This window comes from Wickerhamomyces anomalus (assembly GCF_001661255.1).
Source record: "Wickerhamomyces anomalus NRRL Y-366-8 unplaced genomic scaffold WICANscaffold_1, whole genome shotgun sequence".
Lineage (NCBI taxonomy): Eukaryota > Fungi > Ascomycota > Saccharomycetes > Phaffomycetales > Wickerhamomycetaceae > Hansenula > Hansenula anomala.
The window spans coordinates 2,465,852-2,482,876 of record NW_017567110.1 but is presented as its reverse complement, the minus strand read 5'-3'; the positions used below and the strand labels follow the sequence as shown (position 1 = coordinate 2,482,876).

Here is a 17,025-nt window from a genome sequence, read left to right as displayed (position 1 = left end):
TTCTCAAATCTTGTAGTTGACAAGGCTTCAGATTCTTTCAAACTAGCAACCAATTCATTCAATTTGGAAACTTGGGATTTCAAAGTCTTATTCTCTTGAGAAATAGAATCTTTTGATCTCATTGCAGCAAAATATTTCTGATCAGCTTTAGTTTTTTCAACTTTGAACTTATTAACAATGGATTCTGAATCAACAGCACTATTAGCCTTCTTGATTGTGACGCCTTGCAAATGTTTAAATGCCTTTTCCAATTCTTTCAATTCATTTGTCAAAATGATATTGTTTTTCTTTAGTGCTTCAACATCATTGGAGACACCATTTTCATTTTCCAAATCATCCAATTTCTTTTCAAATGATATATTTTCAATTTGTTCTTTTTGAACCTCAATCAACGCTTGCAATTCCTTTGTAACACTAAGCCCGTTTTTTTCAGCTTCCAAAACGCTAATTTTGGATAATAGTTCATCTCTTGCAGTTCTTATACGGATTAAATCAGATTCTAATTTCCCAAAATTTGACTCAATTTTTTGTTTTTCTTCTTCAAATTTCGAGTTCAGTAAATCATTGTTTGAATTTTTTTCAGCTTCTAAATTATTGAAATTTTCCAACAAAACGTCATACTTTTGTAATGATTCCTTATACTTGATGTTTAATTCCTTATTTTCATTGATTGATGCCTCCAAAGTTGATGCATCTGGTAATGATGATTGTTGTTGCTCTTTTGGTTGTTTTGTACTCAACTCCACTATTTTAGAATTTAATGATTTATGTAATTCCAAGTTCTCATCTATAATCTTTTGTTGAGCCTCTATTGTGGATTTGAATTCATCTACTTGTTTCATCAAGGTTTCAACTTCATCAGAATCTATGACAGGTTTTGGGTTATTCTCTTGGGTAGGAAGTGGTACAGATGCTTCTTTTTCTAGTTTTGGAGATTCAACCAAATTTGGCGATGATGATTCTTCAGTTTTCAATCCATTAATTCTTTTCAAAGTGGCGCTATTCAAACGTTCAGCCTTCTTTATAAAATCTTTATATTCTTTGTTCAAATCATCGAAATCTTTCTTCAGTATGTTGTGTTCATTTGACAATTTTTGATTTGAAAGTTTCAGAGTATGATATTTTTGATCCAATTTACTCATTCGTTTCTTTATATCATCAGGTATTGACTCATTGCTAGGCACTATTTTGGATATTAGCTCTGATAGCTGAGATTTCTTCTTATTCAACAATTCTACAAATTCATCATCTTTTATATCAGCTGGGACTTCCACAAACAACTCATCGAACTCTTCACTATCAGCAGATTCTTTTTGTGGTATAATAGAAGTTATGAACTCAATAAATTGATCAATCCAATTGTTCAACACTAATAACTTTGAATTGTTTGATAAAAATTGTTGATCCAAGTTTTTCAGTTTATTTCTTATCAGAAAAACCTCATTTTGATAGGATTTCATCTGTCTGAAAATGGCTTCCTTTTGAAAATAAACAACATCTTCTTGAGTTAATGGGCCTTCTTCACTTAGTTCATCCAACTTTCTTCTCTTTTGAGAAGAGTCTGAACCATTCACAACAACATCACTTAATTCTCTTTTCTCGCTCATCTCGTAGTCAAAGGAGATCTATAAGAATTGTCCAAAATGCAAGCGTTACCTGTTTAAAATGAGAAACACAAGGGCACACGACCAAAATACGATGAGATGCACACAACTTATCTTTACTTTCCAAATTCAATCCAATTCTCCTTTCCAGCTTTTTCAGCTAACCACAGCCACCAATATCAAAGCACTTGAGTTTCTAGAGTTTGCTGGATGAGAAGGGGTTATTAACCGGAAACTGTGATGTTGGTTTTGATGTTATTGATCACCACTTGATAATTTTCTAATGTTTAGCTTAAGCGTGTAAGTTCAACACACTTTTTTTTTTTAATTTTTACATCTTCAACGACATAGAGTGTGTCCTATACCGAAACAAAATGAATTCGCGAAACATAGGGTAAACTTCGCGAAGAGATTTAGCCTTGTTGGCTGTGAATCTCAATCAACTGATAATCGTATGAAAAGACACATACAACGCCATCGATATGAAAGAAGATCCATACGTCTGGGTGAATAACCGTTGAACAACTACCCAAGCTGATGTTTCAATTCTGAACCATTGAGTGCTAGGTGCTCGTAGTTTACAAACTGATCTCCAGGACCCATTTATTGTTTCATCAATTAGCCGATAATCTTTTTGAACAATTAATGGTTCATGAATCGAGCTTTGCTTTCCACTTTGAAGCTCCCACAGTTGAATTGTCTAAAGAGGTAATTAGTATACCTTCTTTCGGTTATTTGGCTTGCTGGGCTTACAACAGCTTGTTGTTTACAAATGTACAAACAGGTCCAAAATTCAGTTTTTCATGGCAGAGCTAAATGTTTAAGCCTCTAAACTAAAGCTTTCATATTCACACCAAGACAATTAGAAAGACCAGCGCAATCACGGCTGGAGGTCGCTGGAAAGATCAATGTCGAAGGTGGAATAGTTTAGATTAAGGGAGAATTCGCTTTGTTCCTGCTGAAGGAGACGACGAATGTCGTACAACTTGGAATCAGGATTTCACGGGTACGCCTTTATAATAACGCTTCATGAATCTTTGAAAATTGAAGTGCTGAAACTCAACGTGATAGATCAAATCAACACAAGGTTAGGTGTTTTTTTAGAGATCAGCAATCAGAGAGTAGATAAATACCTTTTTCTTCTGATGAAACTCTTTGCTCCAAGAATTGATGCCCAGTGAACTAAGTTGAAAAGATGAGTTTTCACTTTTTGTAAAAAGCCCAAATGAGAGTAACAAGCCTTAAGCCTTAAGGCAAAGTAGTAGGGTGCACTAGGCATTCATCATTAAACACCTCTACATGTTAAATTCAGTATAAAAACATGTTGATATCTCTGTTTTTAGCAGATCTCGGTTTAAATTTCATCTTCAAACACAAACTCTTGCGCTAAAATCTGTCGAATTCGGTACAGCTATTTGCGAAAAATTAGCTGCAGGAAAGTGCAAATACTTCCAGATTGAGAAATTTTTGTTCCCGGTCTTTACTTGAGAAGGCAAAGGAAGAAAATAAAAGAAAAAAAGCCGTCAAAAATCGAGCTTCTCAAAATAATAAAATTCATCTCATCTACAAAAAAACACATCTGTTTTGATTTTGTCAGTGATATCTTGAGAAAAATTATTCATTCATTCGGATCCTTTATTTATTCAATTTATTCAGTCGTTAGCTAAATAGTTGTTCTTTCTATTTTTATCAAGGCCAAAAATTTCACATTTTTTGTCGCTTCTTTGGGTTTCCAGATTCGTCCCAGCATTACCACATAGAGCGTTCCAACAGCAGCAGCCTGTTGATCTTCAGCTCGGAAAGGTAGTTCACCTCAGCTCAAACAAGGTACACAACGCAGGAAGAGCTCGCTATCAAAACATTCACTTTTCATTCTTTTAAACACTTTGAATCCCAACATCAACTACATCAAATTCACAATAACTCATTTTCCAAACTGCTGGCACAGTATCAATCCTCAACAAGCTCAGGCCCCCCTGCAAAACCACTATCACTAGCGCTGCCGCTATAAGCTAATACCAGCCAATATTACGGGTATCAACCCTCATCATAACAACTAGGATTCCAACTACTTTGACATTCGCTTCTTATTCATATTCATACTATCAATCATCAAAGAATCAAATATTAGTTGTTGCGCTGTCAATTAGTTTCCCACTCGTTAAAGTTGCTAGACTCTATAAACATGACAGATGTTACACAACTCCCATTCCAAGGGCTAGAGAAACCAAAGTTTGCTTACACAAGAAGTGGAACTAGCTCAAATGGTTCAAGCTCTGAGCATTTGCCTAATACATTAAACACCAAAAAGATCTCAAGCCTTCCCTCAACTTTGGAGTCTAACCTTAAAAAGATCCAATCTAAAAACATTGAGCTCTATTCCAGAAAAGCCGCTGGGTTATTCAATGAGTATAAACAACTACACCATAGTTGGGGAAAATTCAACCATAAATCACATTCAATATCAAAGACAAACCATTTGAGACTTTCATTATTGACGTTTTTAAGGTTGAATCAAGATGACACTTTTATTGATTCAATTGATGATCATGACCCAGAATTGAATAAGCTTCAACAGAAAGTTTGTAAACTAGCTACAAAAGTATTGAGCCTTTGGTGGAATTCGCTCATTGAAGACTTACAAACTAATTGGAACAAGTTTTCAAGCATAGATAGAAGTGCATATCTTGAATGTATAAGCCGGATCATATCAAGAAAAGAATGGAACACAATAAAGCTTACAAACTCATTATATTCATCCAATTTGATAATGACCTTGGAATACTGTTTTACCAAGTTGTTGGTTATGAAGACTATTTCATTATCCATTAATGCATTCATTGGGAAAGTTTTTGCATATTCATTTTTAAATTTGGATAAATTTGGACATATGTTGTTGTTTCTTCTATTTGTTAAAAATTACACTATAAAGCAAATTTTGACTCATAATGACATCCAAAAACTCATTCCAAACAATGTTTCATTCAAGAAGATTAATCCATCGTTAGCTAATTTGGTCAATTTCAAAGGTGATTTTACTGAATATTTATTTATAGAGAGCCCGAATCAAACTAAGCTGCAAAGTTTGAACTGTATGAAACCTCCAAAAACTGCATATTTGGATGATTTGTTTATTGATTTGAAAGATAACAATTGGGTCAAAAAATGGGCTGGTTTTGACAGTGATATTTTTTGTTCATTTCTCAAACACTATCTATCTTTATCCATTGATACTTTAGATGCTTCCGTTTTGGATTTTAAAGAATTGTTTAAGTTGCCTGGGTTTATCATTATCTATGGTCATATCACTGAAATTTTGGAATCTAATATTATGATGATTAAAAAATTCAAATCAACTCAATCAAAAGATACAAATTATAACAGCAATTCTTCAACATACAATGCACTAAAGAATTTCAACATTTTTCTACAAAAGCTCCCAATAATAAAGATCATGAGAGTGATTAGAGATTTGGTTTATGAAGGTGATGAAAGAAAAAGCTCGATGGTTATCTCAATGTTTGAAAATATCTTGTATTCAAAGGCTAAATGTGTCCAGGCTTTCAATTCAGTAACTTGCGAAGCTATTTACACTATCTTCTTGGAATTTTTACTACATTTACAGAATGATCAATATTGTTTTACAAGAAATTTGAATTTAAGTTTCTGGATAACAGGTTTGTTGAAAATGCTGGGAACTGACAATATGATTTGTCAAGCAAGGGCATTATCACATTTATTTAATATTTGGAACCTAATACCAAATGATTCTTTCATTAACCAGAAGAACATTTTTGGATATGATCCTTCAGAATGGGTCAAGAATCCAAAGAACTCATTATTGTTCAATTTGTCAAATCATTTACTTTCACAATCTGTTTGGGAAGCATTTTTCAACCATTGGCATCCTCTTATTCGTCAATTTTATCAAAGGTTATTGGTGTTCAAGATTATTGGTAATTCAACCGATAACTACTCAAATTATTTGAACTTCAAAAAAGTGTTAAAATCAAATTTGGTAACCACATTTGAGATCTTTAGTGAGAAAACTGCTGATTTAAACATTTCTCCAATATTGAATATGGACTTAACCCCTGCAAATCCATTATTGAATAGAAAACTGATAATCTCACCAATGGAATCATTTCAGTCATCCATCAATATACTGGATAATTTTGATTCTTATCAATTTTTACAAAATGGCGCTTATTCATCAAGAAATTCTTCATCTTCAACTTTGATTATTGATTCCAATAAAAAGATTTATGCCTATGATATTTTTGATGAAGCAATATATTCAAGTTCAATTGGTTCAACTTCAAATAATAATCCAAGAACTTCTGTATCTAATTCATCAACAAGAAAGAATACACCAAATTCATCACCATCCGTCACTCGTTCATCATCAGCAACAACATTAGGGAGAGTTCCAATCTTGGGAAGTGCTTTAAGTTTCTTCAAGAAAGTCAATCACTCACAACCAACAATAAAAGTTTCACCAAATCCGTCACCCCTTTCATCACCCCAAGCGTTGAGTTCTCCTTATCAAGGACCAGAAGATCAAGATCCTTTGAAAATTCGTCAAAGCACTACATTACATCCAGTTGCTTCAATCTCGTCATCAAGCTCTAGATCACCAAGTTTCAAAACTCCTACTTCATTACTATCATCACCATCTTCATCATTATCAGAGATCTCAGATGAAGATCAATTCAATTCATCCAGAAAAAATAGACAGGTATCTTCAAATACTTTAAATTCATCAACTTCCAGCCGTCTAAGCTCTACTTCATCTACAAGTTCTGTTTCCACTTCCACAACACCAATGGAGTCATTACCTACACCACCTGAGTTGTTAGTCAAAGTTCCAGAAGTAAAGAGATTTAAATTCAGATTTCAATTAACAATATCAAATGATCCTTCACAATTGAGTCATAGAATTGTCAATGCTAGCAAGACTTCTTCAAAGAAGTTCTTTCCTTCAGAAGGTCATAAGGCTCAGTTGCCAAAATTCCCTAGATTACCATTTGATAACAAAAGCAATGAGTTAGGATTGATGAATAATTCCAGCTCATTTTACAGATTTGAACAAGCTGATGAAAGTTTTTTGAATAGTTCAGATGAAGACGATGAATTTTTAGTCATTCCAAGAAGCTCAATGTCGTCAAGAGTTCAAGAGGAGGAATCTAAGATCACTTTTGAAAGTACAAAGAATTTCCTATTGTTAGGTAAAGTGTTGAATGAATGGGAATTAATAGTTGATGAATATGAAAAATTCATTAAACTAACAAATGAAATGGATGAATTGAATCATGAAGTTAAAGATTATGAAGAGTTTTTCCATGATCCAATGTTGGTTGCTGATATTCCACCTACAAAAGTTAATGGGTTCAATGCCCATGTATGAAGTCAATGAAAATCATTTATTACGTTATTTAAAAGAGAACAAGTCATAAACTAATTGTTTGTAATCATAAAATCATGTCATTATTTATTTCTTCTTAAAAAAAAAGTTGTCTTGTAGGCGTGAGCATTGTTGACATTCATGAAGTTGAAGTCGTCTCGCTTTCATATTGTGAGCTTTGTTCAATTGGTGCATCTCTTTCCTCAACATCAACCCTGAAATCAATACCATTATCTTCATCACGTCCATAAAATTCACCAGCTCTACCACTTCTCAACTCAATAGGACGTTCCTTGTAAATAATAGTCTCATCATCATCAATCATTTCCGTTTCTTCTTGATCAACAATCTCCTGTGCTTGCGATCTCAATTCCCTGACAATAATTAATCCACCAATAGTTAAAAACAATACCACTGAGGATGTCAGCCATAAAATGAGAGTACCTATCAAATAACTCAAGAATCTATAGCGGAATAAGTAGTGACGGATGCCTTTCCATGAAGCTGTAATAATCACTTCAGATTCACTTGGGTCAATAATAACATCAGGTTTATTGAATTCCAAGATTATGTTGAACTTTTGAGGCTTGAAAAAGTTTTGATTTTGTTCATTGATATAACTTTCAAAATTTACATCTTTCAATAAGTCAACTCTATGGCGAGTATCATCTGTATGATATTCAAAGTCTGAAATAACAGGAGGAACAAACCATTTGAAAATAGGAGGGATTAATGATTCCACTTTGTGAGGAAGTGGTTTTGCCTGCTCACCACATTTCAAAACCATAGAGTTCATAGACGAAACCAACACATGTGGGTTATGGAGTTGATGAATATTATTAGTTATTGGCCATATATGGAATCTTTTGTCAATATAAGGTTTTGTTCCATATGGACTTAATTGATTCACTAAATGATCAGTAACCACCGTAACTTTATACATCAATGGGAAGTAATCATTATGAGATGTTTGGCAATATGGTTTAAAGAATAACTCAAAGTCATAATTCAAATCAAACTGGAATAAGTCTAATGGATTACCATCTTTTGGGTTTTGTTGATTTCCGTAAATTGGTTCCAATTCTTTCCCGATGATTATGAAAGGCGGCAAGTTTTTGAAATCGTAATTTAGAATATAGTTGGATAAAGGAAGTTTCATGGTTGGAATTGGTATCAGATAATTGTAAAAATAGTTGAATGATATAAATGAAAATGGCAATAGGAACCCAATTGATATGAATAAGACGGTGAACACTATGAGCAGCACCCTAATAGTAATAACAGGAACTCTTACGTCAAATTGCATGATATCTGTAAGTTCTGATGCTTCAGGTAATATGAATTGATCCTATGGTAGTCAATCGATATTCATAGTTGTTATATAAGTTGGTAACAATTTAGAATTTAGTTGATGTTTGCTCTAGATGCTTTTTCGTTCGAGAAGGCCACTAAAAAAAACCTAGTAAATTTCTCGGCCGAAACAAAATTAATGAAATACTGATATTATTCAAGATGCTGGACGTCTAACACAAGAAACACTAGAGTTTTCTTTCAAAAATGATGATAATTGATACTAAAATTAATGTATATTATGACATTTCGAATTAATTACGTACTATTTTTATTTATTTTTTTAATAACGGCGACGTTATATCTAGTATATTAAATGTGAATATTGATAAAACGCTAAAAATATAGTGTAAATTACATATAATATATTAATAATTTATATTTTATATTATTAAAACGTCGTTTAATAGCTAGCTTATAATTATAATTTTTGCAGCATGCAGATAATAATAATATATTACTATTATTCATATTGTGCAGAATGATCATGATCGAATATAATTGACGTCTAGATCATTAATGAAAAGCATTATTTGTCGACGTGGATCAATAATTTTAATAAGGTTTTTCTGGTTACTGTAAAATTACTTGAATATGAACTGGTCTTAATGGTTTAATGTTTATATAAGCTGGTTTCAAGGGCGGCTATACTGAACCACTCCTAGCTGAAGGGAGCTAGTGAGTATGGAAGCTTTATTAAAAATGAAATGGTATAAGAATTGAAAAAAGAATAATAAGTTGGATCAACGAATGGAGTGGCTAACTAATTAAACTGACCTCATATTGATGACAGTAGTGGTTCGGAGGAACATTAATATTTAAGCTTCAGGTATCTGGCTGCCTCTCGATATAACTGGCCATGCTAGGACGGCTTTGATAAGATACTTCAATATATCCATCTACATTAACACTCCTCAATATAATTCTAGACATTTATATTTTTGATTGAAATATACCATGTATCTAAATTTATAAGAACAAATTAATTTTCTTTTTCAACAAACCCGTAAAAAACCTAATAAAAAAAGAATTCAATAATATAATTGAATGTAATGAAGAAGTTTTTGTCAATGAAGTAGTGATACTATAAAAAAAGGAGAAGAGGTGATAAAAACTGATAAAAATAGAGACAAAAAAAATAATAGAAGTAATGACATATCAACATGCAAATAACTCTCAACAAAACATGAACTCCCAAACAAATAAAAAAAATATAATACAAATAACAAACCCTAATTCAAATATTATGACTGATATGGTAAAACACAAGCAAACAGGCATACCATTTTAAACATCCTGTTTCAGCGACTGGCATGAAGCAAAACTTCTTCTTAGAAATAAAATCAACACTTTCTAATGTGTAGAGTGGCCACGGTGATATTTCAAACCATTCAAGTTCTTATAACGTTTACCACAAACTTCACATCTATAAGGTTTATCTTGTTCCATGCCATTGCCATCATTTGGATCAATAACACTATAAGTGCCATCAGGATTCAAATGTAATTTTTGATTTTGATGACCATGAAGTCTATGATATTTCAAACCATTTTGATTCTTATATGTCTTATTACAACCAATCACTGGACATGTGAATGGTTTTTCGTTGCCTTGTGCCACATACAAGTTTCTTGAAGGGTCATCAATGTATCCTTCATCCATCTCTTCATCAAGGTCCATTGCACTATCATCATTAGATAAGGACATTGGGAAAGGTGTTGATTGTTGTGAAGATGTATTTTGATTATTATTTGATTGTAAAAATTGAGAATCTTGGACATTGACCTGTTGAGGATTGTTTAGATTTTGATGCAGTTGGTAATTTTGTTGTTGCTGCTGTTGTTGTTGCTGTGATTGTTGTTGGATATGATGATTTTGCTGTTGTTGAGGGTGAGGACTATGATGCTGTTGCTGTTGGTGTATAGATGATGATGAGTTGTTGTTTGAACCTTGTAATTGCTGACGCAGTTGTTGTTGTATGTTTTGTTGTTGAAAAGGAGATTGATTGAAACCAAAAGTGTTTTGTTGTTTTTGATTAACATTGTTCATATTATTGTTGTTGTTATTTGAATTTATAAAGACATCAGTCGTGGAGACAGTATCGAAATTCTGGATTGGTTTTGGTTGGTGAGTAGGAGGCGTTGGTGATATATGAGATTCCTCATAATGCTTCAACAAATCATGTAACGTTGGCAATAATTGGCCACAACAACTATAATCTTTACAATAATTGGCTTCCAAGTCAGGTAAATAGGCTGATTGTATAGGAGGCGACATTGATATTTGAGCATTTGTACTACCCAAGTTAAAATTGTTGTGCATCATGACTTCATCTTTAAGCCAACTTCCAATAGTGACTGAACCCCAACTAATCCCACCAACACCTTGAGAATGTGCAATGGAATCTCTTCTGAATGATCGTTGGTTTGGGTTTACGTTGATGTTGATTGAATTTGTGCTCAGATAGTTGTTATGGTTTTGTGGCTGGTGTTGTTGATGCTGGTTTTGTTGTTGCTGCTGCTGATGGCTATGTTGTTGATTCTGCTGCATTTGTTGTATCTGGTTCTGATTCTGTTGTTGTTGATGCTGTTGCTGAGACTGATTAGAAGTAGGGAAATTGGAATTATTATTGAATACTGATCCGGATCTTTGGTAAGCAATATCTATTGGTTGAGATAATGAAGACCCCTGATTACCATTGGGTATACTTATTGCAGCTGCCTGGTTGAAGAAGCTATTTGTATTCATGACAGTTTATCAGCAAAATTGTTGGCTGACAGTCCTTGTTGATGATTATGGATAAAGTTTTTGAACTTAGTTAAGTGAAAAATCCAAGTGGTAAAATAAATATATTTTGTAAGCAGGGAACACTCCAGTGTAGTACAAAACGAAGCGCTTAATGGGTCTGAGGCTGAAATGCAACTAAAACCACACAGAGGCAAGCTTGATCCTGATACTGGTAGATTTTGAATATTTGTTTCCTTTCTTCTGAAACGGGTTGAAACAAAGTTTAGTAAGAGCTAGGGATTGATGAAAGATGGTCCGTCAGTTGATAAAGCTTATAATGGCTGGTGACAAATCTATAGCTAGTTGAGCAGGGCGGCCTGTGTATGGAGCTGAGGAAATGGGCCTTTGGTGTTGTGCAAAAGTGCTGAGCTAAACTCTGGTTGATAATTGAGATGAGTTGGTTGTTGAAATCTCCCTTAGTCTTGAGCGGTTTCCAGAGCTATATTGTGATCAAATGATATTAAATTTCCACTACAGCTGGGAAATTCATGTTTTTGGGACCCATTTCGCCAAATGGTTTTCCTTTTTGAAGTGAAATTATCCATTACCGAGGTGCTGGTTTTGCATAGTTAAGGGCTATATACGGGGGTAAACCATGTGATATTTGTGCTCGTTTCTCGTAATAACGAGGGCTCTCTTGGCCAATGGGCGGAGCGGAGTGGCCGATCCGTCCAGATTGGGTGCTGGACAGAACTAGGAAGCCGTGAAAGCGCTAGGCAGACCTCTCCGCCTAGGCTGAAGATTTGTATATTTGGTCCTCGTTAATTTTGCCACCAGCACAGTGGAGGACGTCACCGAGGTCCGCCTAGCATCGTCTGCCTAGAGCTGATCTGAGAAAGATCTCCTTCTAGAGATGATCAGAGAACCCAGAACTGACTTTTGAGGAGCTCGAGCTCATAGTCAAATATAGCTCAACACCCTACAAAACTTGCCTGTAGTTTGCTAGTTGATAAACCCAGAGCAAGTTCTAGTGTGCTACTTTGTCGTGGGAGCTCTTTATCAGCTCTCGGGGACTCACAGTCGTTTCTTCTGATCAACGCACCGGTTGGCACCATTTCGCAGAAGCCTTGCGAACGGCCTAACAACGAACAACAGGCTACAGCTAGACGAGAAGAAAGCAAGCAGTAGGTCAAAGTGCTCTAGCCTCTAGTGCTTATAACTGAATGAGAATCTGCGTAGAAATAGCCCATTTTGTTCCACTCAGTCACCGTTATGTTAAGAGTTCTGATTCAACCGTTCTTCACTATGTGAATAAATGACACGGTGAAACTTGACAGCAACCAAATTCCAAAAATCAAAATGGAATACGTCAAAAATTCCAATGGGTTGCTCTTTGGCTATACAAATCATCATCACAATCAAGTTATTGACAACAATCATCAGAAAACAGAGGACTTATACGCTACTATAAGTAATTAGATATCTGCTGCTTTTTGGTGAATCAATTGATCTCAGTATAATCAAATCAACACAACTAATTTACAAATCTTACACTTCATCACAATGGCGTTATACTACAATTTGGTTTTCGGTTTACTAGTTATTGAAATGGTATTATTTGCCATTTTATCATTACCATTACCTTCAAAGATTCGTAAGCCAATATTAACTGCAATTTCAAAACCATTTGAGAAAACTGAATTCAACATTGCGATAAAGTGTATTTTAGTGTTCATTTTCATCTTATTTATTGATTCAGTCAATAGAGTTAACAGTGTTAATGAAGAATTAACAGGTTTTTCAACAAAGGAAAATTTAAACCCTGTTCAACAAACAAGTTTTAACCCAACTGCTGATCGTTCAGAAATTCAAGCTAGAAGATTTTATGCCCAAAGAAATATGTACCTTACTGGGTTTACATTATTTTTAACTTTGATTGTTACAAGAACTTACAGATTAGTTGCAGAATTACTGAATTTGAAAGAAACTTATAGATCAGATCCTGATCATGTTTCTGCTAATGATGAAATTGCTCAATTGAAGACAAAATTAAAACAAAGAGATGAAGATTTAGAAATCTTGAAAAATCAAGCTAAAAGTTTAGCTAAAGAATATGATGAATTGAGTGATAAGGTCAATAAGAGTGAAAAATTAACTACTATTGAAACTGAAACTAAAAAATCCACTTGAAGAAAAAACAAACACGGCTTGAGAACACAAGTTTCCATTAACCTAAGCATGATGTGTATCTATGATTTTGTTTCTATACTATTATACATTTGAAACCATTGTAGCATTCTCTATTTTTTTTCATAAGAACTACTCTTGTGCTTTGGAGTAAAGTTAAAATTTTCACCAGCTGGACCTAAGAACATTTCTGAAATCTTTATCCAATCTTTATAATCATTACTACCTAATAAAGTTTCTAAATCATCTCTACCTTTCCAATTTTCTGGTCTTTCATTTAATTTGATTGGATATTTTTCCAAAATTCCATAAGGAATGTATCTATGAAAGAATGATAAAAATTCACACAAGAATCTTCTTGACAATGCAATACCATATTCATCAGTACCCCAATGTTGCATTGCAAAATCTGCATAAGTTTTAACAATTTCTAATCTTTCTATTGAAGATTTATCTAAATATTGTTGAGCTTCAATTTCTTCAAAGATCCATGGCTTAATTAATGCACCACGAGCAACCATAACACTATCAATATATGGATTTTCCACAGCTTTATACCAATCATTAAAATTATAACAATCACCGTTCCCAACAAAATTGATTTTTTGGAAATCTCTACGATCTTTATCATCTTCTAATTCTTGTTCAGTTTCTTTCAAAACTTGACCAACTTCTGCAATGTAATCCCAATTAGCCTCTTTAGTATAACGTTGTTGACGTGATCTACCATGTAATGTAATAGCAGCAGTTTGAGTTTCTTTAACTAATCTTTTAACTAAATTATGAGCAATTGGGTGATTATCTCTTGTACCCATTCTGATTTTGACAGTAGTTGGAATCTCACCAGAACAATAGTTCATTGAATTCAAAATTCTAATTAGTCTAGCAGGTTGATCTAATAATCCACTACCTGAACCTTGTCTATAAAGCAAATCAATTGGACACCCACTGTTCAAATTCAATTCACTAACAGATGGACACAATTTAGAAACAATTTCAGCGCTTTTAGCACCTTGCCAATGTTTTGAAGTTGCAATTTGAACACCAAACCCTGGATATTCTGAACAGTGAGCTTTAGGTAATGCCCATTCGGAATTTGTACCTTGAATTAATGGTAATGTTAGGGCCATTTCACTATATGTAACATCTGCACCTAATGTTCTCATAAGTCTTCTATATGGAAGGTTACCAACTGTTGTTAATGGTGAAACAATTTTTTTACCAACAAGATCTAATTTTTTCTTTTCTGCTGCGAAAAATCTTGTTTCAACGTATTCGTTTGCATTATCCTTTTTAGTTTCTTGAGGTGAGGCTTCATATTCTTTAGCTTCATCTTCTTTAGCTTCATCTTCTTTTAATTCATCATTATTTGTCTTTTTTCTTGCTAAATCTTTAACTTTATTATCTTCTTGAATATCATCCATGATTTTAACAACTGCATCAGACAATGGAAAATCAAACTTCTTTTTAATCAATGATAATTTTTCTTCATTGGTAATATGGTTAAGTTCATGGTTTGACAATTTAGCTTCTTCATACTTGGTTAAATCTTTAATCAATTTCTTTCCTTCTCCATCATAATGTGAATGTAAGAAACGACACTTCATACCAGCAGGACAATAACCAAGAGCATTGAACACTGGACAAACACCTTCAATGTCTTTCTCTTTTGCCTCAAGATAAACACCGAGATCATGAGTGAATCTACAAGTCTCAGCACCAAATTTACAAACTTTTTCCAACTCCGGATCAACTAAAGATTGACATAATTGAACCTTTTCTTGATTTTGTTTGATTTCTCTATTTTTGTTTTGGCCTCTTTGTTTTTTACCTTTTCCTTTTCCTTTACCTTTACCATTACCACCATCATCATTTCTATCACCTGCAGCTTCAGCACTATCATCATCAATCACTTCAACTGGTCTTGAATCTACAATGTATTCTTTCTTAACATGAGCAATACCTCTAGTTTCTCTCGGTACACTTTCAACTTCAGCGGAAGTCTTTGGTTTCTTCAACTCAGGAGCACCAGTGTTTTCTGGAGATCCAGGTCTCTTTGTTTCTTCAGACATGATCAAAACAAAACAAATGTGTCACTTTTTTAGAAACACATAAATTTATTTGCACAATTCTTGATTCGAGATGAGCTGAACTGAATTTTTTTGATGAGAAGCGGTTCGCGCCACTCGGGCATCTACTTTCCCGATGCGGAAGGCGCAACCCATCAAAGTTTCGAGAGCCCAAAAAATTTATTTGAAGAGCTCATCGAAAACAAGATTCTTATCGCTATCGAGACATTTAACACATAGGCACTCCAGAATAGATTATAGACCCAGGTTTTATATAAAGCCTGGAAACCCATTTACCACAATATTTGCATCAAAGATCATCAAGAGATCTTTCCAGAAACCCAAGGTGGGATTAATACAACAAGCTAATCTTAGATCAATACCATCATCTACAAATATGACAGTGGTAGAACCAAGAAATCCAGAAAACAATCCATTAAGAATAATAGACAGATGTCGTAAAGAAGGAAGACCTGTATTCATTGCTGGTCCTATGGTGCGATACTCAAAATTACCATTCAGGGCTTTAGTTCGTGAATATGAAGTTGATTTAGTTTATTCTCCAATGATTTTAGCTAGAGAATTTGTTCGTAATGGTATTGCACGTTTAAGTGATTTCACAACAAATAACTTTGATACACCACTAATAGTACAAGTTGGTACTAATAACGTTACTGATTTATTAAGATTTGTGGAAATGATTCATCCATATGTTGATGCTATAGGTATAAATTGTGGTTGTCCAATTAAAGAACAAGTTAGAGAAGGTATTGGTGCTGCTCTAATGAGTGAACCAGATTTAGTGGCAAGTATGGTTAGTGCTGTTAAGGAGAAATACGGTGATAAAGTTACAATAGAGACCAAAATCAGAATCCATCCAAATCTCGATGAAACTGTTGCGTTTGTTAAAAAAGTTGAACAAGCGGGTGTTGATTTCATAACTGTTCATGGTCGTACTAAATCAACCAGATCTTCACAGCCTGCAAATTTCGATGCTATCAAACTAATGAAGGAATCAGTTTCAGTGCCTGTCATTGCAAACGGTGATTGTTTTTCATTAGATGATGCTCATAAAATTGTCAAATTAACAAATGTTGATGGTGTTATGGCTGTTAGAGGTATCTTAGCCAATCCTGCGATGTTTGCCGGTTTCGAAAAGGCTCCATGGGGATGCGTTGAGAAATTTTGGGAATATGCTACAAGTTATGGATTACCATATAGATTGACTCAACATCATTTATCATGTATGCTTGATGGACAAATCTCAAAAGAATTGTATAAGCAGTTTATGGATATCAAAAGATTGGGTGAACTTATTGATTTCTTTGATACAAATTTTATTTTGAAAAGATCTGGAGAGGAAGGCTTTGGTGAAGCTATTGAGATTCCATACAGAACTCAAAGATCATCACATATTTGAGAAGTCAGTAGAAGCATATACAAAACAGCAACATCACAATAACATATTTATCAAATCATTTACAAGGGGTATATATAGGGCAACAGGTTAGTTTAATTTAGTTAATTTACTTTCACAAGTGTAGTTGAAGCTGGAGCCCTAACCATGTTCGCGAAACCGCGAACTCGCTTTGTTTTTTTTTGAGAATCTCGAAGTATTTTTTTTTGGTGAACAAATTTTCGTTTCTCATTTCTGTACTTCACTTTTAGACCAATTCAGATAACG

At 33.9% G+C, this 17,025-nt stretch overlaps 5 protein-coding genes across 5 annotated transcripts; 3 read left to right on the top strand and 2 right to left on the bottom strand.

The window, feature by feature from the left end:
• Positions 1-4,391: 4,391 nt before the first annotated feature.
• On the top strand, positions 4,392-7,314 carry AHK1 (Ahk1p). The gene has a single exon (XM_019186150.1). The coding sequence runs from the start codon at positions 4,411-4,413 to the stop codon at positions 7,009-7,011; it is 2,601 nt and encodes an 866-aa protein (XP_019041858.1). The 5' UTR covers positions 4,392-4,410; the 3' UTR covers positions 7,012-7,314.
• A 2,397-nt stretch (positions 7,315-9,711) lies between these two features.
• Positions 9,712-11,106, bottom strand: SFP1 (zinc-coordinating transcription factor SFP1; the record flags this gene model as incomplete). The annotated part of the gene is made up of 3 exons (XM_019181320.1): positions 9,712-10,020; positions 10,138-10,768; positions 10,958-11,106. 3 exons carry the CDS (start codon positions 11,104-11,106, stop codon positions 9,712-9,714), a joined length of 1,089 nt encoding a protein of 362 aa, XP_019041857.1.
• A 1,542-nt stretch (positions 11,107-12,648) lies between these two features.
• YET3 (Yet3p) lies at positions 12,649-13,275 on the top strand (the record flags this gene model as incomplete). Its single annotated transcript, XM_019181216.1, has 1 exon — positions 12,649-13,275. The coding sequence occupies one exon, from the start codon at positions 12,649-12,651 to the stop codon at positions 13,273-13,275; it is 627 nt and encodes a 208-aa protein (XP_019041856.1).
• Positions 13,276-13,385: 110 nt separating this feature from the next.
• DUS3 (tRNA dihydrouridine synthase DUS3) lies at positions 13,386-15,344 on the bottom strand (the record flags this gene model as incomplete). Its single annotated transcript, XM_019181119.1, has 2 exons — positions 13,386-14,561; positions 14,670-15,344. The coding sequence occupies 2 exons, from the start codon at positions 15,342-15,344 to the stop codon at positions 13,386-13,388; spliced, it is 1,851 nt and encodes a 616-aa protein (XP_019041855.1).
• Positions 15,345-15,738: 394 nt separating this feature from the next.
• On the top strand, positions 15,739-16,761 carry DUS4 (tRNA dihydrouridine synthase; the record flags this gene model as incomplete). The annotated part of the gene is made up of 1 exon (XM_019185412.1): positions 15,739-16,761. The coding sequence occupies one exon, from the start codon at positions 15,739-15,741 to the stop codon at positions 16,759-16,761; it is 1,023 nt and encodes a 340-aa protein (XP_019041854.1).
• Positions 16,762-17,025: the final 264 nt, after the last annotated feature.